Source organism: Pinus tabuliformis, chromosome 3_1 (genome assembly GCF_031772625.1).
Source record: "Pinus tabuliformis cultivar Carrire ecotype Pingquan chromosome 3_1, CPIR1, whole genome shotgun sequence".
NCBI lineage: Eukaryota > Viridiplantae > Streptophyta > Pinopsida > Pinales > Pinaceae > Pinus > Pinus tabuliformis.
Window position 1 is genome coordinate 210,617,649 of NC_142301.1, and position 25,366 is coordinate 210,643,014.

The window sequence follows — 25,366 nt, forward strand, 5'->3', positions numbered from 1 at the left end:
ATGTAAACCTTCTTACTCCCTCATTACTCCCACGTGACTTTTAAAAACTTTGACCTCGGAATTTTTGGTTGACTAACGTAGTACACCACTGGGAGGAGAGCGTTAAAGCTCTAACGCGTCAAAAATTCGCGGAACTTGTGTGCATCTAAATCTGGCTAAGTGACCATTGCAAATCTGTTTTTGTGTAACCTCGCTCTAATACCAATTTGTTGGAAAGGCTAAGGAGACAAAGCATGAATTCATACATAAAACATAAGTTGCTGCTCTTCTATTGATCACACAAAATATGATACTTACAAGGAACTCCGTAAAAGATATTTATCATTTTCCAACTAGCTACTCGCCTTGACATACAACCACACACTAAAACACTTAACTCTAATTGACTCAACCACACACTAAAACATTTAACTCTAATTGACTTAACACTCAATCACTCAGTTAACTTACTCTCTGTGTTTAGCCAACTCCTCATGCAAGAGCAATTATCTTATTTTGACAGCCTCGTTATGTAAAGCCATTGCTTTCTGCTTTCTCTGATTCTACTGTTTTCCAACTTACCGTGTGGACAACAAATTCTATTGTCAGCTCTTTGTCTCCTTTCCACATTTCAGCAATAATTATCCATTGTGTCCCCCTTGTATAAGCTCTGTTTTCAGGTTTGATTTATTGACATCCCTGATTTTCTTAATAGTGAAGGATGTGCAAAGAAATATGTGTGTCGACAAACAGGAGGCACTGGGCGTCATAGCTTGTTATTTGATTTTCACATATCCCTAAACCAGACTTTACGGAACAGAAATTTCCACCAGTATGTCTTCCACCTAGAGAATTTCACGTTAGTGTCAAAGATAAGCTAATAATATCTTATACCCATTTTCCCTGGTCTAGGGTTTCAGTCATCAGGAGTTACTGAGCTATTTCGTTGAGATCAGCATGTACTATCAATGGCAGATTCCAACTGCCTAATGTTGTTAATGCATATGAATATGTGAGATCGAGGTCAAAATGACAAAGAGGCAAATGTCATTTTTTTTATTTAGATAACGCAATGAAACTTGTGGTCTGAAAAGGGAACTAGTTGTACATTTGTTACGATGGTAAAACATGACTGCGCCCTATAAACCATTAGCATTGGCATTTTCTACTGCTAACATCAAGAAATTAAGCAATCTAATCTCACTTGGGTATAAACGTTGCAAGAAGTCCATTTCTGCTTGCAATTGCCCTTATAGTCTCTTTTAGGAAAACTAAGTTATCAGCTGCATCCATGCAAGGTGAATGCCCCAAGGATATTTCAAACTGGCCTTTCCCTGCTTCTGCATGCACCTGCAAAAAAAAATATGCAGCCAGTTTATATGTAGACCAAAACAAACAATTTAACGAGAAGAAACAGCATACACATCAAATCGTTTGCCTAGCGATTAGCGAAACTGGATATTAAACATTTCTAAACTGAGAACTTGCAATACCTAAATATTAAGCATCATTTGGATAATTATTTTAATCACTTATTCTTACATTGAGTTAAATGCATTGGCTTAATATCACTTATTCTGGCTTAAGGTATGTGCTTAATATTTCCCATTTCAATATACTTTACTATTTAGCCATCTCTATACAAATGGATAGTAAAAAACTAAATCTCTCTTTATGAATAGATAATAAAATCTGAAACATAGCACACTCATCTGCATTGAAATGAGAAAATGCGGATCTTTGATTAGAAAATATGGACATCTACAGTTATAGCTTTACAGAATAACTAGAGAATAAAATTAATGGTTATATCGAGTAATTGGATAAATAGTTCAATATATCATGACTGGTTAGTTTGAGTCTTTAATTATTTGCTGATTATGATATCCATTGAAAATATGGAAATCTAATGTATCTTTACATTAATAATTTTATAATTTTAGTGAAAATGGTTGATGTTCATATCTAATATTTTAAAAACTAGATTACAAATTACTTTCAAATAGACTTACATTATGACTTTTTTTTTTTTTTTCATATAAAAAAACCAAAAACCTTCATTCAAATTAGAGAATATTTTACAATGTCATATCAGAACTACTCTGGTTTAACCTTTCCTCATTATAAAAATGTGAAAAGAGATTCTTTTTATGTACTTGTAGTCGCATATATCATATTTTCCAAGATGAAGTGAAGGCTAATTATTTGACAATCTCTCCCATTTTTTTGCTTGCAATTTCTACATTGTTAGGAGCATTAACTAGCATCGCAAGAGAGTCACAATAACTCAGAATCTGAGATAGTGAAGGTTGGAGCAGGGACAAAGCCCTGAGATAACACATGAATTAGGAGCGAGGATTAAACAGAAAATAACATTTCACGGAATTGTAAATAAAAAGGAAGAGAAATATAACAAGGGAAAAGGAAGATTTGTGAGAAAGAGTGACGCCTTGAATAGGAAATGAACATGAATTATTTTTATTTTTTTGCCCGGGTATTTGTGATATAAATGAGCATATGAGGGTGGATAAGAAATTTTAACAAGAACTTCATTCTTGTATTCTGTATGAAGGTGCAAATTATGAAATTTTTTGAATATATACATCAGAAACCCTACTGCAAACACTGGTTTATCATCTACTTGTTTTTACATTCAACAAGTTATTTAATTATTTAAACAACGATGAAAAATAGTATTGCAGACTACATTGACATACAGATCATAAACTGAAATAGATACGAGACAAACACACAAGAAACACCGTTATTTTTGGACAATACGTCCCCGGAAAACCCAATGCAGGAAAACCAGTGTAGCAACTCTGAGGGTTTTCTATTATTAAGTAGTAGTTCTGAATACAACTCTGGATGCCCTCTCGGCAATCCAGTTGCAAAGATAAAATATACTAGCAGAAACCTAAGTGAGATTACCTCACTTCACCTGGCAAAATCCCTCCGATCTAGTAATTGTACTGACTATCCTCGGCTACAATTGCGCTTCCCCTTTGCAGTAGCTGCGTGGGCCTCCGTGGAGCACTTCTGAGACTCTATGTTAGCCTTGCATTGCCTCCTGGAGCTCTGACATTAGCCTTCTCTGTTGATCCTACTGCTCCCCGACTGAATTCAGACTTCTGCAAGAGGACAACTCTTCCCCTGCGTTGGCACTACGTCAAGCAATGCGTGGGCCCTCCTGGCCCAACATGAGACTCCCTTGGTCTGTGCTGCCTCCTCTGGCGTATCTCTGCCTCTCTCTGCTGAGTATTCGGGGTCTCATAGAAGATCCTTGAACCCCAACTATCCCGTCCCCTCTGTTGTAACTCAGATCACCTATTCGACTTTCTCAGCAAACCTCGCCCTAGAAAAATCGAACTGACTGATCAATATGGTGTATCTCCAACTGACCCTCAAGACTCCTCTTATATTTTTCTTGTTGAAGAATCGACGACCGAGATTAAGTCCCTAATCAATGGCTAAGATTAAAACAGACTTAATCCTCGTCTCTTAGAAGCTTCTCACCCATATTTTTATTAATACCCATTAATATTTTTATTTTCCTAGGTTTAGACTTAGGAACCCCATTAAAAATATTAATTATTTTAATAACTCACAGTCGGGGTGGAATTTTTCCAAACAATTTCTGGGTCTTGGAGATCTTATGTATTCTAGCCCCTCCACAAAATTTTGGAGCTAGAACACATCTGATGCTACCCCAAAATCAACACTCCCTCTTAGCGAGGAATGTGCTCTAGCAATACTTCCAACTAGAAGCATCACACGGATCCATGACATCGGTCCTCTGTGCTGCTGATGCTTGGCCTGCTACCCTTCATCCACTGCATTGTTGCACCTGTACTGCTACCCATGACACTGCCATTGTCATTGCTGCACCTATACTGCAGCTCCCTCTAAAAATGTTGCATCATGTTGCCCATAGCACTGCCACTACTAACTGTTGCATTGCAACTTAGTTGTTAAGAAGTAAGAAACTGAAAAAGTCACCCAAAGCTGACATACTGGTCAGTCTGGATACCCCATGATGTTGAAGATACCTCTGCTGCTAACCTATGTTGACCCTTTGATGCTACTGCTCTGTTGTTGTATCTGCTCTGTGCCTCCCACACTGCTCAACACTCTACTGCGCTGCTTCAGACTTTTCCACTCTAGATCTTCCATCGTTGCTCCATCATCCCTCACACCAACTAACTCCCATCATACTACTACTGCCATTAAGGGCTCACGTAGCCGTATGTGATCCAAGAGTTTGGGGACCTCAAGGGTCCTGCCCCCATGTAGTCCTCCCGACTACAGCTCTATGTCGCTCCACCTCTTCTCTATAGGTGCATGAGCACTCATGGCACAATCCTCATCATTGTCCTCCTTGTCAACTTTCATTAGAGTAGCCTTCGAGTCAAACTTCTCTTCCTTGCCCTTCTTCCGAGGACATTGTGTGGCAAAATGTCCCAGTTCCCCACACCTGAAGCATCTGACTTTGGTTATGTCTTTCTCTTTCCTCTTCTACTGCCCTGGTTGTCCCGTTGATGTGAGAATTGCAACCTCCTCTTCCTCCTTCTTGACTCTAGCTCCTTTGCCACTACTTCCTACCTTGGTTAATGTATGATCTCTTCTTGTTGAAGAGCTTCCCACATCTCCTCCCAACTGGGGAGAGAAGCCCTGCCCAAGATTCTCTGGACAAAGGTCTCCCAGTCTTCAGTGACAGCGTTAAGGGCAGTCCTGACAATGAACTCAGGATCTGGTGTAGACCCCACGAAAGTCAGCTAGTCTCGAATCTCTTGCAACCTGAGGAGGAAGGGATCGATATCTTCTCCCTTTTGCATTTGGTACTGTCTCAGTTGATTCTCCAATAGCATCTTTTGTTGAACGGAAGTCCCCTGGTACAAGGTGGTCAATGCCTCCCACATCTCCCTTGTTGTTTCCTTCTCAGCAATGTGTGGGATCACATGATCTTTGACCTCGTCTAGAATCATGCATTTAGCCTTCACCTGGGCCTCCTCGTACTTCTTTAGCGGATCAACGTGGACCGGAACAACAAATACCTTCAAGGTATAGTCCTTGATGCAATTCTTGTCTATAACTGCCAGGATCCTCGCCTTCCAGATGAAAAAATTGGATGCTCCATCCAATTTGTTCTGATCCCTTAGTCCATTGACTGCCATCTTTTCTCAACAAGTATAGAAAAATTTCTCTTCTTCGTCTCTCGCTGCTACCTCAACAAGACTCGGATCCAGATTTCTTTGGCACTAGAAATCATCTAAGGAACAAGCTCCTCTAGACTCCCTCTGAGTCCTGATTTCCTTCATGGAAATCCTCCCGACAAATGTCGAATCACTCCTCTCCAATCCTCCTTTGCCGATGTTCAGCAACCCAAATCTAGATTACTTTGGCTAGAAATATGTCACGGCAGTGACTCCCTCTACCTAGGCTTTGCACCAACAACAACAATGTCCCACCAACTCCTCAGATTGAATTTGCACTGCTCCTCCAGCCCCGACAACTAACTGATTTGAGCCTCTCAGGCTCTGCACTGGCCCAGAGAGCTGACGCAGTCACTGCAGGAGCTCCTCTCGGGTACTGGGTCACCCTCTATAGGCTCGAAATGATGATGCAAGCACTACGTGAGCCTCTGTGTCACTTCTCTGGCTCCGTGTCACTCCTTCAGCTGCTCCTCTGCCTCTGAAACAACACTGTCACTCGGTACAACTGCTTCCCTACAACAAATTCAATGGATCTCTTGGATGATGTCTTCAGTGTCCTATGATCTACAATCCTCTGATACCATGTGAAAAATTCTAAATCTACACATCAGAAACCTACTGCAAACACTGGTTTATCATCTCCTACTTGTTTTTACATTCAACAAGTTATTTAATTATTTAAACAATGATGAAAAATACTACTGTAGACTACACTGACATACAGATCATAAACTGAAATAGATACGAGACAAACAAAAAAGGGACACCGTTATTTTTAGACAACACATCCTCAGAAAAACCCAATGCGGGAAAACTGGTGCAACAAGTCTAAGGGTTTTATATTATTAAGCAATAGTTTTGAATACAACTCTGGATGCCCTCTCGGAAATTCAGTGACAAAGATAAAATATACTGGCAGAAACCTAAGTGAGATTATCTAACTTCACCCGGCAAAATCCCTCTGATCCGGCAATTGAGCTGACTATCCCTGGCTACAACTGCGCTGCCCCTTCGCAGTAGTTGTGTGGGCCTGTGTGGAGCACTTCTAAGACTCTTCGTTAGCACTATGTTGCCTCTTGGAGCTCTAACATCAGCCTTCTCGGCTGATCCTGTTAATCCTCGACTGAATTCAGACTTCTGCAAGAGGACAACTCTTCCCCTGCACTAGCACTGCGTCAAGCAATGCGTCGACCTTCCTTGGTCTGCGCTGCCTCCTCTGGTGTATCTTTGCCTCTGTCTGTTGAGTATTTGGGGTCCCGGAGAAGGTCCTCCAACCCCAACTATCCCTGCCCCTCTGCTGCAACTCAAATCACCTGTTCGACTTTCTCAGCAAACCTCACCCTAGAAAAATCAAGTTGATTGATCAATATGGTGTATCTCTAACTGACCCTCAATCCTCCTCTTATACTTTTCCTGTTGATGAATCAACAACTGAGATTAAGTCCCTAATCAACGACTAAGATTAAAACATACTTGATCCTCTTCTCTTAGAAGCTTCTCACCCATATTTTTATTAAAATCCATTAATATTTTTATTTTCCTAAGTTTAGACTTAGGAACCGCATTAAAAATATTAATTATTTTAATAACTCACAATCCGGGTGGAATTTCTCCAAACAATTTCTGGGTCTTGGAGACCTTATGTATTCTAGCCCCTCCACAAAATTTTGGAGCTAGAGCACATCCGATGCTACCCCAAAATCAACATAAATGAACAAAAATAAAATAGAGGACTTTATCTAAGATAGAGAGAATAATGTGCTCACAGACTATATTTAAATTTTAATTCTTTACTATCATTAGAATTGAATTTTTACAAGGGTAGAATAAAATAATTGTAGCCATATAAATGCATATACATATATAACTATATTATTATGGTTGTGATAGGAGGGAAGGTATGCCCAAGTTAGATGTCTCAGGCCATAATCGAGATGGAACCCTTTTCGTAAGCCCAGGGGCATCAATCCTATACAAAGAAGTGTTAGGGCTCAGAGATGAACCTGAAGCAGTTTCTCATGACAGGAATACGCTAGGCTTCTCACCTAGTTCGCACTTATTAATTATATCATTAGCTATATAGTTACAAAAAAATATACTCAGAACATGTATAACATATTACATAAGTATGCATGTTAAAGAAAAGAATATGACCACATGGAAGCTAGAAAATAAACGATAAATCATATATACTCACAACACATAAATGGAAAAGCCATAGTAAAGAGATATGAAGACCCTGTAGAAAATTATAAATAAGTGCAAGCCTCTTTTCAAAAAAAGAAAGAAAAATATACAATTATGCTTTTTCTAATGAACAAAAATGGGAAACTTGTATTTATATAGGCTACAACCCCACTATACACTATAATTTAATAAAACCTTGCTCGACAACAATATTGACAAACATGTGTATAGGTCCTCAAAAGAGGAAATCATAATCTCCGTCTTTTTTGAAGAGAAAGAAAATATATAGAGGTTACAATCTCGACCATGCAACCTTGGGCCACACATCTATACATACATAATAATCAAATAATTTAGAAATTCTGTTTAAATTACAAAGAGCAGGTCGTGCCAAAGAACTTCAATAAAACCATCGAATTAGTTTAACAACAACGAGTATATAACAATGGCTGACATGAGGTCTCTCAATATAACCCTAATGCAAGAAAACATCAATGCAGGTCTCCGGCATGATAACAACATACTCATGATTTTAGAAACCCTATAGAGAATTAAAAAAAAAACAGAGCACCTGTTATTATTGTAGTGAAGGAACCCTAAGTGAAGAATCACGTCTTCAAAGAAAGCCAACGAGCAACCAAATCCAGCCAAGACTAACTTGCAAAGAAAAACAAGTGCTTGTGGTTAAATTATGAACTCGAAAGAAGCATTAGAAAATAGAGAGAGAGAGAGAGAGAGAGAGAGAGAGAGAGAGAGAGAGAGAGAGAGAGAGAGAGAGAATTATCATGGTAATTGTTACCGCTCAATCTAGCAAGGGTCCTATGAGGGGTTCCAAAGGGGCAGCTACTGGACCAAGTGGCAAAAATGGGACAAGGACCCATTGTCACCTCACTCGATGTTTCCTTCTCTTTACGGACTTTCATTGATGGGAGGAGTCTCGGTATAAGGAAAATCACTATAAATGGTATATCAATGATGGAGGGATAGTGATTTCAAGAGCCCATTCACAGGAAAGACTCATATGATAGGACTTTCTCAAGAAGCAAGGTATAGGGCTCTCCAAGAAAGGCTTAAGAGGAAGCCTAGGCCTAGGGATTAGGGATATTCCTTGATAAGGGATGCCCTACACCTAAGATCCTTAAGGGAAGATGATTTCTAAAGTGGTCTTGTGAAATAGGAATGATGATGGTGCGGGACCACAAGGAAGCCCAACTAGACCCAAGTAAGGCCTAGGGTTTCGGGTGAAACTTCAAACATAATATCTAGGCCAAACAAGGGAGAAGAACAGGGTCAATGAAATTGTAATTGACTTGATTTTTAGTGCAATGACCCTTAAGGAAGCCACTAACCAAGGAAACCTAGGGACAAGAATGGAGTTGGAGTTAGGGCTTGGGATAAATCCAAATCTAGTTGCGGAAATTCCTTCAAAAATTTTGAGGGCCTAGGGAAAACCCCTGTACAGTTGTAGTCCAACTCGTTCTCTAAATGGATGGCTCAAAGATTTTATTTGATGCTTTAGGATACCCTTAGGGTTAGGGATTTAGAAAAGATAAAAGAGGTGAAAAACATATTCTTTAGGGCGATCACCAAGGATAGGATTAGTGCCTAGCCTATTGGTAGAATGGAGTCAATCTACTTTCAATCTTTGGAGTTATTTTAGCCAAACAAAGAGTCCTATTGTAACTTTTCATGGCACTAGAGGCAACTATTATATTACCAAAGGAATTTATACTTTATTGCAGCAATTTGATGACTTCTCATGGCAATTATGGAGATAATTTACCCTTAGGAACATTAATTCACTCAAACGAACATGTATCATATGTAATATCCTCACAAGATCAAAATTTGAGAAATTCACATTAAATTAGGGCAGAATCGTAGATTTCATGAGCGAAAATTCCATACATTATACATGTTTGCAAGAGAGAGGAAAAATAGACCAATAAAAATCACTTACAAGTATAGTGAGTATATCCAATCATCAAAGAGATACAAAATCGAAGCTCCAAGACCAAAACAAGATATCCAAACATTGAAATGCATCAATATTCATCGAATTCGTCCATCAATAGCTATAGTGAAATTGTCAAGAAGAGAGAGATATCAATCCAAGTGATGACGAGGAATGGATCAATTGTCTCATCAATCTATATGATCCTATAAGGGTTCAATTTGCTTAATTAGGCCTAATGATGCCCCTAATAATAAAATAATGTGCAAAATAACACTCCTTGGTGAAAACCACACCAAGAGAGCTCCATAACATTAAAAATAAGCCTCTCAAGAGGGCCAAAATGATAGATAAACAAGAAGGAGGGCCATTGGAAGACCTATTGGAGTCCAATGTGTGTGAAAATGAGTGGAAAGGCTCCACATATAGTGATAAAAGGAGTGGCCCCTTGATATCCAAGCAAATGACCTGTGGTGCTCCCAAGTGTCTATGGGGGGCACAAAAACATCCTCATGGGCCTCCAAGTAGATCGATCAAGTTGGTATCCCATTTGTAAGGGTTGGAACAATGATGCAAACCCTCCCTTTGTCTCCCACGATGAGACACAACCTCATTTGGATCATGGATCAACTGCCAACTGTGTGGTGCAAGTGTGTGGCTGGTTGGGCAAGGTGGTCCAGGTGCATCATCATCATCAAATTGGTGGAGCACGAGCGAGTAATGGATGGCACTAAAGGATCCCATGGTGTGGCTATCTGCTCTTTGTTATAGTGGAGGCCCATGGCTCTCAACGCACACCCTAAAAATTCCAATATGACCCTTTGGAGGGCTTGGACCCCATATAGGGAGACCAAACCCCAAGATGAAGACGCACCTACAATCCTATAAGATCTAATTTGTCTCCTCACCTTCCGGTACAATAAATCATCAATGTAATTGAGTAAATGAGCATACAAACCATGGAACCAAGTGGGCACTTCATGGTTTCATGCCCTTCCATAGTGGGCTTTAGAGTGTACAAGTGTCTCCAAGTTCAAGAAGGAGATTAACCAAGGGGCATCAAGGGAAGGCTCTAAGCCACATGCCATAGTACAAGGGTATCTAAGATAAGGGAAGCCCACACTTGGGTGTATGAATGTAGGAGGGATAAATTGTGGTATATGAGTTACCTCAAACTTTGTTTCTCCACCATTTTTCATATGTCTTTTTCCTTTTATTGATTTTTCTTTTAAAACTGCTTGAGGCTCTAGGGATGAGAGCATGATGTGAATGATATAGCAGTGAATAGTCCCTTTAAGGTTGGGTATTTCATCACCCACCAGGGGTTGGGACATTCATGGGTTCCTTAATTATATAGGGGGGCAATATAGGGTGCCCTAGGAACTAGAGTGATAACCATAAAGATAGGGGTAGAGATCATGTTTGGCTTTTGCCCACGTGCTAAATTTCTATGTCCCAACCATATTTTTCATTTTATGGTACATTTCCTGTTGAAAGTGGCCAAATTATGCTTTTTACTTTTCTTTTTAGCTGCATCAACCTCCAGGGCATCATTCTAGGCCCGACCCAAAGTGTGGACAAGGGGAGGGGGAGGCTAACTACATGTGGGCCTAGTGGAAAAATGTGGACCCAAATAGGAGATATGTGAAAAGGGGTCATAATGAGTGGAGGGGATTGGTGTGGTGTCAAGAAATAGGACCACACAACTAAAATTGGTATTTCCCATGTAATGGCACTCCTAAATCTAGTAGCCAATAAAGAGGATCCCACAGGACTAGGATACAAGGTTAACCACCAAATCAGATAAGGGGACAAAAGTACAAGCAAATCCCATTATTTCCATCGAATCCCCCCACTAATCCATGCCCAAAAATGTCCCTGATAAGTAAGCAAAAATACCCAACTACTTAATGAAATCTATACCTTCGGGGTTGGAAGGCCCACCTTCAAAGATATGATCATAACAGAGGGGCGAGAAAACATAATAGCTGGCTCAAGTGGTGTAGATGGTGGCACATTGAGCTATCTGGTGGCTGTAAGGGGTTGCTGGCTGCTGGCTAAAGACCATCTAGGATTAAAATTTCTCATATGAGTGTCACCCACACATGGTGGGTAACCGTAACAATTATCCATATCTACCTTAGCATAATTGGCTTGATGTTTGTGCATATCCTCCTTCCGTAAAGAAGAAATGTTCATAATCGACTCTAATTACAAATAAAATGCCTTCTTGAAAGTACAAACTTACCCACAAGAAATTAATGCAGGAATTGCCTTAGTGAAGATCGAGTCTGATCAAAATCCCAGATTAGTGAATCACCATATCCAAACCCTCGAAAAAGGGTTAGGATTTTATCTGCAAATGAAAAATCCACCATTCACAATTTGAGAATTCATGGAGAATAAAGTAGAGGGATACCAAATGTATAAAAATAACTAGGAGTAGGAGAAAAAATTGGGATTCCAGGTCAACATGTGAACCGGGTATGCACCATTAGTCTCAGTTTGTAACTAAACTAAAGCTAGACAGACATCCAAAGAAGAGCGACCAGTTCACAACAAACATTTTCAAAAGAACATCATAAGAAAAGAACTCCTTCTACATAATCAGATACACAATAGTTGCAGATATCAACTTTCAACTCGGACATGTAATACATGAGAACGTTGTGGCAGAAGCAAGGGTAGGTACTTCTCCTAACTACACACAAAATCTAATCACTGTTGATCACTCCTTGTCAAATCCCCATTGTTGATCAAGACAGTGGACTAGGGTTACAACTAGTGTGTGGGACCTCTTGTACACGTTTAAGTATACACATGAATGGAGACTCGTCAAGAAACCACGGTGTAAGGCATTGCCATGAGGCTTGTGTTCAAAAAGTGACAACATATGCTTTGAAATAACCATGGCAGAGGATAATAAGAACAAACATAAATCCTTCGATCAAGGTAGGTACACATATAACTAAGTTGCACAACGTTGAAGTCGTAAGGTTGAATACCATTGGTGACACATTAAAGCTACGCCTCATTTTAAATGGATTCGTACATGTAAATATATGTGAATACATATAAGTATGCCAAATATATTCAAACCCTTTGATATGACGATAATGGGTGTGAGAATGTTGTTCCACTATATCATAATCATAAGCTATTCAACAAGGAATAAAAATAAAGGTATAGTTTGACCATTATTGACAAATATGGGGGTGTTAAATCCAAATTTTTCTGAAGCAAATGCAAAGAAAATATAATGTCATTGGTACAAATAAGAGGAATGTGTTGATTTGGGGTAGCATCAGATGTGCTCTAGCCACAAAATTTGGTGGAGAGGTTGGGGCACGTAAGATCTCCAATACCCATAAAGGGTTTGGGCAGATTCTAAACAGATCAGGAGATATTAAAATAATTAATATTTTTAATGGAGTCCCTAAGTCTAAACTTAGGGAAAATAAAATATTAATGTGTATTAATATGAATCTATGTTAGAATGGTCCAAAATACGTGGATCAAGCCAAATATAATCTTAGTCGTTGATTAGGGACTTAATCTCGGCTGTTGAGATGTCAATAGGAAAAGTATAAGAGGAGGCTTGAGGGGCACTTGGAGAACACACTGAGGGAGACCAGTCAGTTCAATTTCTGGAGCGGGGTTTGCTGATAAATTGAACCAGTGGTCTAGAGAGTAGTCAGGAGGCAGCAAGTATGGAATAGAGAGATGGGAGGTTAGCGCAGAGGCAAAAGAGGTAGACGCAAAGCTAGAGGAAGCCATGCAAAGACAGTAGAGACTACGCAGAGGCTACAGGAGTGATACAGAAGGCCAGAGAGGCTGCGCAGAGCCTCAGTAGGCTGACACAGAGGGTTTTAGACTGACGCAGAGGGTTTCAGGCTGATACAGAGGGTTTGAGGCTGACACAAAGGATTTCAGGCTGATGCAGAGGTCAGTAGGGTCTACGTTGGATCAAAAGAACTACTAGAAATTTGCCTATCTGTGGGTAAGCCAGTTTGGCACCTTGTTGTACTAGAAAATTGTTGAATAATAAAATCCTCCTTTGCTGCACCGATTTTCCCACTTTGGGTTTTTCCGGGGAAATTAGTCCAAAATAACTGTGTTAATGTGTGCATATGTTTGTTTCTGTATTATAATGTGATATCTACAACAATATTTATTTTAATGTTTGTTGAAGTAATTTCATGAATAACTGATGATGAAATAAGTAGGATAAGTAAATCAGTTGCTACAGTGATAGAATTTTCACATGGTATCAGAGCAAGTAATCAGAGACGGAAAGGGAAAATCAGTTATGGGTCAAGACCACGATGCAGAAGCATCCACCTCAGGGGACTCTCGCAGATTTTCAGAAGATTGCACAAGAGAGAGAGATTTCGATTTCTCTATGTTGGCTTCCAGGTTGGAAGAAGAAGTGGCATCATTAGAAGTATGGTATATAGACAGTGGAGCGTCGTGGCATATGATGGGAATCAGGGAGTATTTCTTAGAATATCGAGAAGAAAAGATGAACTTTCAGATCACCATGGGGAACAAGGCAAAGTGTACTCCAGTAGGAAAGGGTACCATAGTTTTTTAGACAGAATCAGGAGAGCGGTTCCGTGCCACAAATGTACTGCATGTACCAGGATTGGGGATGAACTTACTTTCCGTGTCACAACTGCAAGGCAAGGGCTATGACGTATACTTCATCAAGGAAAAGGTATACGTCAAACACCCAAGTTGGAAAAAGAAAGTGCAGATCAGGATCAAAAGTAATCGGTTGTATAGACTACAACTAGAATCTCCAATGGCACTAATAGGTAGTCATGGAGACAAAGACCTGAAGGAACTATGGCACAAAAGGATGGGTCACTTGCATGATGGAGCTCTGATAATTCTCAGGAGCAATGTAACAGGAGTTCCGGATCTGAGTATGGAACGAGATGATGTATGCAAGGGATGCACTCTAGGAAAGTATGCCAAGGCGGCATTTCCTAGGAGAAATCACAGGGCCAAGAGTGTACTAGGATTGATACACTCAGATATCTGTGGACCTATGTCCGTCAAAGCTCTCAGCGGTGCCGAGTATTTCCTTACCTTCATTGATGACCACTCGAGGAAAACTTGGATCTATTTTCTAAAAACCAAGGATGAGGTTTTTTGTCGATTCAAGGAGTTCAAGGCTCTAGTGGAGAATCTAACAGGTAAGAAAATAAAATTATTACGCTCAGATAATGGTGGAGAGTATGTCGATAAGGACTTCACCAATTATTGCGCTAAGGAGGGCATTAGAAGAGAGTGGACAACTCCCTACAATCTGGAGCAGAATGGGGTGGCAGAAAGGAAAAACAGGACTATTGTAGAGGCAGCTAGGGCCATCCTGTATGATCAAGATATGCCAAAATTCCTGTGGGCGGAAGCATGCAACACAATTGTCTACATTCAGAATAGAACTCCTCATTGGGCATTAGGCAAGATTACCCTAGAGAAAGTCTTCACTGGGAAGACACCTGAAGTCAGTCATTTCAGGATATTTGGGAGTTTGGCATATTATCGCATACCCGAAGAAAATAGGAAGAAGTTGGATCAGACTGCAAAAAAGGGGCATCTAGTAGGATATAGTGAGAACGCTAAGGCATACATGGTCTATCTTCTAGGGAGCAGGAAGGTAGTAGTACGACGAGATGTAAAGTTCATGGAGGACAGAGGTTTCAGAAGATCTCGTGAAATGCCTTCCAAGGAATAGTCAAAAGAGGATCCGTTGGTCATGCCTTTTCAACAAACAGAAGTGAAGAATCCTTTCTCAGATCAGGAAGATTCTCGGGATGTGGAAGAGGAGCAAACAAAAGACCCTGTTGGTAGAGGAAGAACCAGCAGGGAACTTCGTCAGATTCTGCGTGATGTAGAGAACTTCATCAGAGAGCCAAGTAATAGTAAAAGGGAGCGAAAACAACCAGACAGGTATCAGGCATTAGTAGCTCAAGATGGAGAACCTACCAGCTTCAAGGAGGCAGCTCAACATCAGGTCTAGCTAGATGCGATGGTGGAGAAGTATAACTCCATAATGGTAAACGATGTCTAGGAGGTGGTGTCAAGGCCTCAAGACAGATATGTGGTAGGTTCAAGATGGATCTACAAGAAAAAATATGTTGCGGATGACAGTATTGAAAAATACAAGGCTAGGTTTGTGGCTAAGGGGAAGCTCTAAAGGGAGGGATTGACTATGAGGAAACCTTCGCCCCGGTAGGCAAGTATACATCTATTAGGACCGTGATATCTCGTACAGCCTGGATGGGATGGGAGATCCATTAGATGGATGTCAAGACGACATTTCTAAATGGGGTAATAGAAGAAGAAGTATATATTGAATAACCAGAGGGCTTTGAAACTCATGAGAAGAAGTTGCATGTATGCAGACTGAAGAGAGCCTTATATGGGCTGAAGTAAGCACCAATATCATGGTATGGTCGAATGGATGGCTACTTGCAAAAGATGGGGTTTGTCAAGAGTGATGCGGATCCGAATCTCTACTATCTGGTCATAGAAAGTGAGCCACTTATCTTAGTATTATATGTGGATGATCTCTTCCTAACAGAATCATCCAGACTCATTGAAGACTGTAAGAAGAATCTAGCCACAAAGTTCGATATGAAGGCTCTGGGATGAATGCACTATTTCCTAGGGTTGGAAGTTTGGCAACAAAAAGGAGAAATCTTCCTTGGGCAAGGAAGGTATGCTACAAAAATTCTGAAAAGGTTCGGGATGGGAGACTGTAGACCTATGGCTATGCCAATGATCACCAACTAGAAGAATATTCATGCATCAGAAGACAAGGATGTTGATCCCACCCTATACCGACAACTCATAGGGTCCCTGATGTATCTAGTCAATACCAGGTGGAACCGAAGAGGGCTCACTGGGCAGCAACCAAGCACATTCTCAGGTATTTACAGGGAATAGTTGATTATGGGCTCTTGTACAACAAGGAGAAGGATATCAGGTTGAGTGGATTTACTGATGCAAATTGGGCAGGAAGTTCAGTGGATCGAAAAAGTACCTCTGGGTACTGTGTCAACATTGGATCAGGAATGACCTCCTGGTGCAGTAGGAAACAGAAGTCCGTGGCTCTAAGCTCATCTAAGGAAGAATATATGGCAGCAAGCATAGCTTAGTGTGAGGCCATATGGCTTAGAAAACTGTTGGTAAACCTATTCAGAAGAAATATGGAGGTGACTAGGATCATGCGTGATAATTAGAGTTGCATCAAACTCTCTGAGAATCCAGTATTCCATGACAGGTCGAAGCATATTGATATCCGATGTCACTTTGTCACAGATTGTTTCCAACGAGGAGCTGTACAGTTGAGCTACACTCCTACAAGGGAACATGTGGCAGATATCCTCACCAAGGCCCTTGGAAAGTCAAAATTTGACTACTTTAGGGAAAAGACGGGGATGGTAAAGAACCCCTTTTAGAAGTAGTGTGTTAAGAACACGAGTGAAGAGGGAGTTGTAGTGCAGATGCAATGTTGGGAGAAAGGACAAACAACAACACAAATGTAGAGGGAGTCGCAGTGAGGATGCAATGTTGGGAGAAAGGACCAACAACAACACGGATGCATAGGGAGCTATCATACAGATGCAGCAGTGGCAGTAGCAGAGTCATGGGTAGCAGTAGAGGAGGCAGCAGTGCAGAGGATGTTGGGCAGGAAGGCCTAGCATTTGCATAGGTACCAATGCCAGATGATTAGAGTAATACTCAGAGAGGAGTATTGCTAGAACACAGTCCTCGCTAAGAGGGAGTGTTGATTTCGAGTAGCATTAGATGTGCTCTAGCCACGAAATTTGGTGGAGAGGTTGGGGCACGTAAGATCTCCAATACCTAGAAACAGTTTGGGTAGATTCTAAACAGATCAGGAGATATTTAAATAATTAATATTTTTAATAGAGTCCCTAAGTCTAAACTTAGGGAAAATAAAATATTAATGTGTATTAATATGAATCTGTGTTAGAATGGTCCAAAAGACATGGATCAAGCCAGATCTAATCTTAGCCGTTGATTAGGGACTTAATCTCGGCTGCTGAGATGTCAACAGGAAAAGTACAAGAGGAGGCTTGAGGGGAACTTTGAGAACACACTGAGGGAGACCAGTCAGTTCAATTTCTGGAGCGGGGTTTGCTGATAAATTGAACCAGTGGTCTGGAGAGTAGTCAGGAGGTAGCAAGTATGGAATAGAGAGATGGGAGGTTAGAACAGAGGCAAAAGAGGTAGACGCAAATCTAGAGGAAGCCATGCAAAGGCAGTAGAGACTACGCAGAGCCAGAAGGGCCTGCGTCATCCACGCAGAGGCTGTAGGAGTGATGCAGAAGACCGAGAGGCTACGCAGAGCCTCAGTAAGCTGACGCAGAGGGTTTGAGGCTGACGCAAAAGGTTTGAGGCTAACGTAGAGGTCAGTAGGGTCTACGCTGGATCAAAAGAACTGCTAGAAATTTGTCTATCTGTGGGTAAGCCAGTTTGGCATCCTGTTCTACTAGAAAATTGTTGAATAAGAAAATCCTCCCTTGCTGCACTGGTTTTCCCACATTAGGTTTTTCCGGGGACATTAGTCCAAAATAACTGTGTCAATGTGTGCATATGTTTGTCTCTGTATTATAGTGTGATATTTGCAGTAGTATTTATTTTAATGTTTGTTGAAGTAATTTCATGAATAACTTATGATGAAATAAGTAGGATAAGTAAATCAATTGTTACAGTGATAGAATTTTCATAGAATGTAATTGAGAAAGAACTTATACATATTCATGTATCTATAAGGAAAAGAAGTTCCAAAAAATATTTTGTAAATAGAAATTGATGCACGCTTTACTTTAAAATAAATAAAAATTGCACTGTATAACCTCATAGTAAATTAACATGATATTCTATGTAAAAATTTGAGAGATGTTACATATGGTATCAAATCAAAATGGTGTATGAGCTTAGTACTTGTTGAAGTAAATCATAAGAAGCCTTTTCACCTTATTGCCTTGATATCAGGAGTACCTTCATCCACGATTATCCATAAAATCCTAGGTCTTGCACAATTCATTTCTAGGTCTCTTATAAGGAGCGAAGCACCTTTTGAAGCATTATATCATAATCTTGAGCTTTCCTTAAAAGGTCCTAATCCATCACCTTGCACCTTAAAAACCTAGAATATCTTCCAAAAGTGATTATTCTCCTACTAGGACTCCTCCCATCAGTGAAATTCCGTAAAGAGTAGGTGACCTTGGCTGTGGTGATAGTGGGAAATCGTCCCATTGTTAGCAGTTAGTATAGCTTTTTTTCCTATAGGATTTCCCTCCTTAGAGATTGCTAGATTTTGTGGTAACATTCTGAACAACCATGACTAGATATTAGATCAAAGGTCCACACATTTTAGACACTGGATTCAAGATAAGTTATAAGTACAAAAAGGCATAATATAATATGTAGTCTAACATGTCTATTCAAGTATACTTATATGAATAGTTAAAAGTGACTAATATTAATAACACTTTGTCACATACGAGGAAACTTTTAGGGGCTAATATTCACAGGTAGGATATTTTTCCATGTTTTTTCCATAAAATGTAATATTCCTAACTAGCCGTGGCTAATTGGAATATTTGATTTTGCTCAATATTTGCCTTCTATAGTTATTTATAAATAAAAAAGTGAGAAAAGGGGACATAAATCACTTCTAGAATAAAAGTCACTTCCTAGTAGCACAACGTTGTGACTTAAAGGGGAGCCAAGGGGGCCAAAGGGGGACACAGAGATGGAGCCCACGCAGACACTTAGAGGGACTACGTAGAAGGAAAGAAACACGTGGCAAGAGGGGAATCACATTGGAGGAGGTGAGCCTTGGGATTGAGAGAGGCAAAGGCTATAAAGGAGAGAGAAGCCCCCTCATTTTGATCATTCAGATATGTGAATTTGAGCTAGTCACTTCGACTTAGAGCACACTAGCTGTTTAGCTAGTCTGCAGCACTGTTTAGTGCATTGAGTGTCTCCGTTCAGAGATCTCACCCTTAGCCCCGGGGGACTTCGAGTGCCTACTTGGGCAAGGTATTTCCATCAGCATTTCTGGCAGGAGGATTGATCATCTTGGAGGACTGCGCAACACTGGGAGGGATGACGCAGTTCTTTTTGGCAGGAGTTCTGGCTTGAGGGTTTGCAGTAGGATTTGTGCTAGGAGATTGAGCAGGGGATCAACCCTTGCATATTGGAGGGATTTGGCAAAGGTTTTAGGCAGATTTCTGGAGGGTTTCATTTAGTGGTAGTGCAGAGCCTTGAGAGACTGCGCAGAACCCCAAGGGGGTGATTTTCGGGGGTCGGCCATTCTAGAAAAGCTTTCTAGGTTTTTTTGGGTTTCTTGAGTAGAGTCTGATTCCAGAGTTTCAGCCTTTTCTGAGGAGGGGAACAACCCCAAATCCTCATTCGATTTCCAATAGCAGAACGATAGTTTTCTAGCAGCTGGGACGCAGATCAGTGTGAGGCCATTCCTTTGCTATTTTGAGTGTATTTCCTCACTTGCCTTGTGCAAGTCAAGGTGCCATATTTCTGATCACCTCCTGTACTCATTCTATTGCTCAGTATAATAAAATGGCTTAGCATTTCTTGAGTAATTTTTTATGTTTCATGTATACATTGTTGTTTGCTGCACTATCGCTATTTCATCTCTGTGAGTTTTCCAGCTATTATACCACTTGTACATTTTTCTGGTTGGGGTTTGCTGGTATTTGAGAAATATTCCAGGAAAGGGATATTACAGTGGTATCAGAGCATAGTTCTCGCTTAGCCTGTGGAGCTAGCAATCTATGACACTGGGGGAAAAACCCTACATCTGTTACAAAGGTAGGAGATACAGAGACACTAGGCGTAGGTTGGAAAATACCTACTGAGAGGGAGACTGTGTTTCGGTAGTGGACGCAGAGTAGAAGGATCCGATGGCAGACGAGGACGGGAAGAGATTTGCGGATATGCTCCTCAAATCAGAGCAGGATCTGTCGAGGCAGATTGAGGTGATGGGGTAGAGATTCACGGTAGTAGAGCCTAGATAGCGGTAGAGCCCACGGGTTTTTCAGATTGGTGATGGATCAGGTGCATCCCATCATTTTCCAGAGCAACGTGATACTACACAGCAGGTGGCCTCGCATGCCCCTACACGCTCTACCATGCCCACCTTCTTAGGAGCAGACATGGGGGTCGAAGCCCAGCAGGAGGTAGAGCCTGGTCATATGGGCAATTATTTTGCAGAGTACCAGGCCTATGGGCAGGAGTTCAGGGATGCTCTTTCATTCAGAGACTTTGTTCAGCTCCGGTGGGATAGTAGACCCCACGACCATCACAGAGGGTATCAACATTACCATGATGGTGACACCCACCGTGCAGCGAGTAGATTCCACTTGCCTAAGTTTGATGGTTCATCAAACAGTTTGGCAACGTCTTGGGTGGAGAAGCTGGACATTTATTTCCAGCCTAACTAGATGTCAGAGGCAGAGGCCATCAAGGTGGCAACGTTACATTTGGATGGTGAGGCTCAGGATTGGTGGTTTCATGGGATGGTTACACTCGAACATTCCACAGTGACGACATATGCCAAGTTCACCAGGAGATTGATGGAGTGATTTGATCGAAGGGATCCACAGCAGCATTTTGTTGAGCTAATGAAGCTCAAACAGACAGGGAGCCCAGAGACCTACATTGCAGATTTCTTGAGGGTCTCAGTGATGGTGCCAGATCTATCCACGGCATGGAGGATCTATATATATGTTGAGGGATTAGAAGAGCCACTTCGGGGTTTAGTCCGATCCACTAGACCAGCCACACTCCAAGACGCCATTAGCAGGACCCAGGACTTACAAGGTGTCTTACCCAGGACCCGGACACCTTACCCCCAGAGACAGACTTTTCAGTCTAAGGGGAAGGATGTGAGGATTCCACCTCCAAAGGGGAATCTAGGACGAGCGTAGATTGACGATGATGCCAGGAGGGAGTTGAGGAAGAAGCGGTTGTGCTTCACTTGTCAGGAGCCGTGGACACCAAGACATAGATGTGCTGGTAGCAAAGCACATTTTATTGAGGTCTTCTCCGAGAACAGTGGAGAAGAGGATGATGAGGATGATGTGGAGGCAGGAGATAGCCATGCTGTACAGGGTCCTTTTCCACCTCCACTGCCAATAGTAGGTGGTGCATCTTTTGCACCTAACGTAGGGGCCCTTGCAGCATTGCGAGGAGTTCCCAAGTATCTGACGCTACGCATATGGGGGACAGTACGTGGCCAGTGAGTATCAGTTTTGGTTAATAGTGGGGCAACCCACAACTTCATCGATGCACAAATGGTTGAGCAGAGAGATATACAGACAGAGAGCTTCGGTGGGTTCTCAGTTTTGGTCCTAGGAGATTAGACCATGATGTGTGCTCGTTATGTTCCAGAGCTATCAATGACGATGGGCACCTACACATTGACTGACCACTTTTTCGTGGTCAATATTCCAGACACCAACATGATACTGGGTGTTCAGTGGCTCATCACTCTAGGGAAGGTCACGACAGATTGGAAGACCCTAAAGATGGAGTGGGATGATGAGAAGACAGGGAGGCATGAGAAGATATGGGGACAACACACATATCCGCCTCATACTATTTCGGCTCATCAGATGGAGGCAGTCTTCCAGAAGGGAGACGTAGAGTGGGCAGTAGAGCTGTGTGCATCAGAGGCAGGGACTATAGGGTGGACGGTACTTCCAAAGATACAGTCCATCCTTGACCGGTATGCCATAGTGTTTGGGGAGATTCCGCCAGGATAGCCATTGGATCGGGGGTTTGAGCACACCATTGAGCTTGAGCAGGGTATTTAGGCAGTGATCACTACCCCCTATAGGCATCCCAAGGCCTATCAGGATGAGATTGAGCAGGCCATTCAGGAGTTGCTGGCTCTTGGGCACATTCGGCAGAGCACAAGTCCTTTTGATTCTTTCGTGGTGTTGGTGAAGAAGAAGGACGACACATTGAGGATGTGCATTGGTTACAGGGCCCTAAACAAGAAGAAACTGAGGAACAGGTACCCCATACCTAGGATTGATGAGTTGATGGATGAGTTGAGAGGAGCAGGGTTCTTCTCAAATATTGATTTGAGATCTGGGTACCATCAAATTCGCGCGAGGGAGCAGGACATTCCCAAGACCGCCTTGAGGTGTCACTATGGGCACTTTGAGTTCTTGGTGATGCCCTTTGGGCTAACCAATGCCCCCGCCACATTTCAGTCCTACATGAATCACATCTTCCGCAGTCACCTGAGGAAGTTTGTGTTGGTATTCTTTGATGACATTCTCATTTACAGCAGGACTTGGGAGGAGCATCTCCAGCACATTAAGACAGTGTTGCGTATCTTGTAGGAGCAGCAGTTCTATGCCAAACTCTCCAAGTGTGAGTTTGGGTTGGCGGAGATGTTGTATTTGGGGCACATCATAGGGGTGGATGGAGTGAGAGTCCACGACGAGAAGATCAGGGCCATTAGAGAGTGGCCGGAGCCGAGAAACGTGACAAAACTCCGGGGGTTCATTGGCATTTGTACTTAGTACCAGAAGTTTGTCAAGAGTTTCTCATAGCTTGCTGCACCCCTGAGAGATTTGACAAGGAAGGGGGCTTTCAGTTGGTTGGATACAGCACAACGAGCCTTTGATAGGCTCAAGGAGGTTATGAGCAGCTGCCCAGTGCTTGCATTTCCAGATTTCACGTAGCCATTTGTTCTGGAGTGTGACGCGTCGGGAGAGGGGATCAGCGCAGTATTGATGCAGGGAGGTCACCCTATAGCCTATGAGAGCCGGAAGCTCCTTCCACACGAGAGGTTGTATTCTATATAGGACAAGGAGATGTTGGCCATCATGCATGCATTGGCCAAGTTCCGGTAGTATTTGGTGGGTAACAGGTTTAGGGTGAGGACTGATCACAATAGCCTCAGATTCTTTTTGGAGTAGAAGCAGCTACAGGAGAGGCAACAGAAGTGGTGTTGGAAATAATACTGAGAGGGGGGGTGAATCAGTATTATCAGATCAGTAAAAACTTTCCAATTTCATACTCAGAAACATATACGCTACTTCAATTAAGTGAACCCGCGTGTACACGCTACTGTGTCTAATGAAACTCGCGTATATCCAGAGATCTTATAATTCAGTTAGCTTAATCTTCAGTAAATGCATCAGAACATTATTAAGCATATTAACAGTAAACAGGTGCAGAATAACAGAACAGAACATCACACAAGAGCCACACAAATGAACACCATGATATAAGGTGGAAACCCAATGTGGGTGAAAACCACCTGCTGCAATTCGTCTCTTTCTTCTTTAATAAAAAACTTCTTTTACAATGTACTGGTGCAGTCCTTTACCAGTACGCAGGCTACAACCTGCAGAGGGCTACAACCCTCTCTCGTTTTCCAACTACTTCTGGAAGGGAGCTACAACCCCCTCAGCTCTTGTACTAGCCGATCCATTTACTAGTACGTAGGTGCTGACCCTACAACCTTCTTTCCTTCAGGGACCACGTTTCATCAATTTTCAGACTGGATCCAAGAGTACACAACAAACATTACTGCAATACAATCATCAACTTATACTTGCATCATAATTCATTAAACAACCCAATACTGAATCACTGAAACCCTGTCATCAAGATCACAGAACCCAAACCAGAGCCCAGAACTCTGCAACAACCACCAGAATCAGCAGCAACCTAAAATATCAAATCTTATTATGCATACGCTACTTCACTGTACCAAAACCGCGTGTATACGCGCTTTCACCAAAGGCAACCCGCGTGCAGATCTAGAAATAATTACTTATACCTCCGCTGTCAGATCCAACCCTTGCCAAGCGTCCCGAACAGATAACCAGCAATACCAGATCTTCTCACTTCGTCAGACACCCTAATGCATCATCCTTTGCCTAATGATCTTCTCCTTATATAGCCTTAGGTACTTCACAATACCACGGTCCAAAACCATAGTAACACAATACCATCAACCTCAAAACGAGGGATCGACACGCCCGTCGAGACACCATGGTCCGAAACCATAGGCACAACTTCCAAGGACTAACCGCCACGGACCAAAGGTACTTTTCCACATACACACTCTTTTACTGAAGCCAACCTGCGTGTACACGCGACTTGATATATAGAGAACCTGCGTATACGCGACTTGGTATATAGTGAACCTGCTTGTATACGCGACTTGGGCTTAACGAACCTGCGTGTATGAACTTTCTTGGCATGCTGTACTAAGATCTGTCCTCTGATTAAGTTGCCATCACCTGTACCAACCTCTGAGCACCTGTACCAACCTCTGAGTGAGTTGCCATCAAGGACAACACTTGAATCATAATGCCAACAAGTGGATCAGCAAGATCCAAGCATATGACTTTGACATTGATTATGTCAAGGGTAAGAACAACGTGGTAGTAGATGCTCTTTCACGTAGACCAACCACGTTGTCTCTTATGAGCTTGGACATAGACTGGAGGGCTCGACTCTTAGTAGAGTACTCCGAGGATAGGTTTGCATGTGAGGTTCTGGATGGGCAGGTGGTAGATGACAGGTACAGGGTGGTCGATGAGATCATCTATTACAGGGACTGGATCTTCTTGACTGAGGGGTCTCAGCTCAAGAAGAAGATACTATAGGCATCACATGATTCACCTTTGGCAGGCCATCAGGGGTTTACCAAAACCTACAGGGCCATTAGAGAGAGGTTCTCATGGAAGGGCCTCAAGGAGGACGTACTCCAGCATATCCAGAAGTGCGATGTTTTCCAGAGGAACAAGGGAGAGATGAGCCATCCCACGGGATTATTGCAGCCTCTTCCCATTCCGGAGGGGAAATGGGAGAGTATTTCGATGGACTTCATCACAGGGTTGCCCATGGTACAGGGCAAGGATTGTATCTTTGTCGTCATTGATCGACTGACAAAGTACACACATTTTTTTGCCATATCCACACACTATACAGTAGC

General features: G+C 41.9%; 1 protein-coding gene across 1 annotated transcript in view; it reads right to left on the minus strand.

Annotated features, from left to right (window-relative positions):
- The window catches only part of LOC149186531 (uncharacterized), a 311,171-nt gene that overhangs the window by 137,538 nt on the left and 148,267 nt on the right, over positions 1-25,366 (minus strand). The window contains exon 13 of the mRNA XM_089409379.1: positions 1,184-1,329. Coding sequence (XP_089265505.1) covers positions 1,184-1,329 — 146 coding nt within the window. The remainder of the gene's footprint in view (positions 1-1,183; positions 1,330-25,366) is intronic.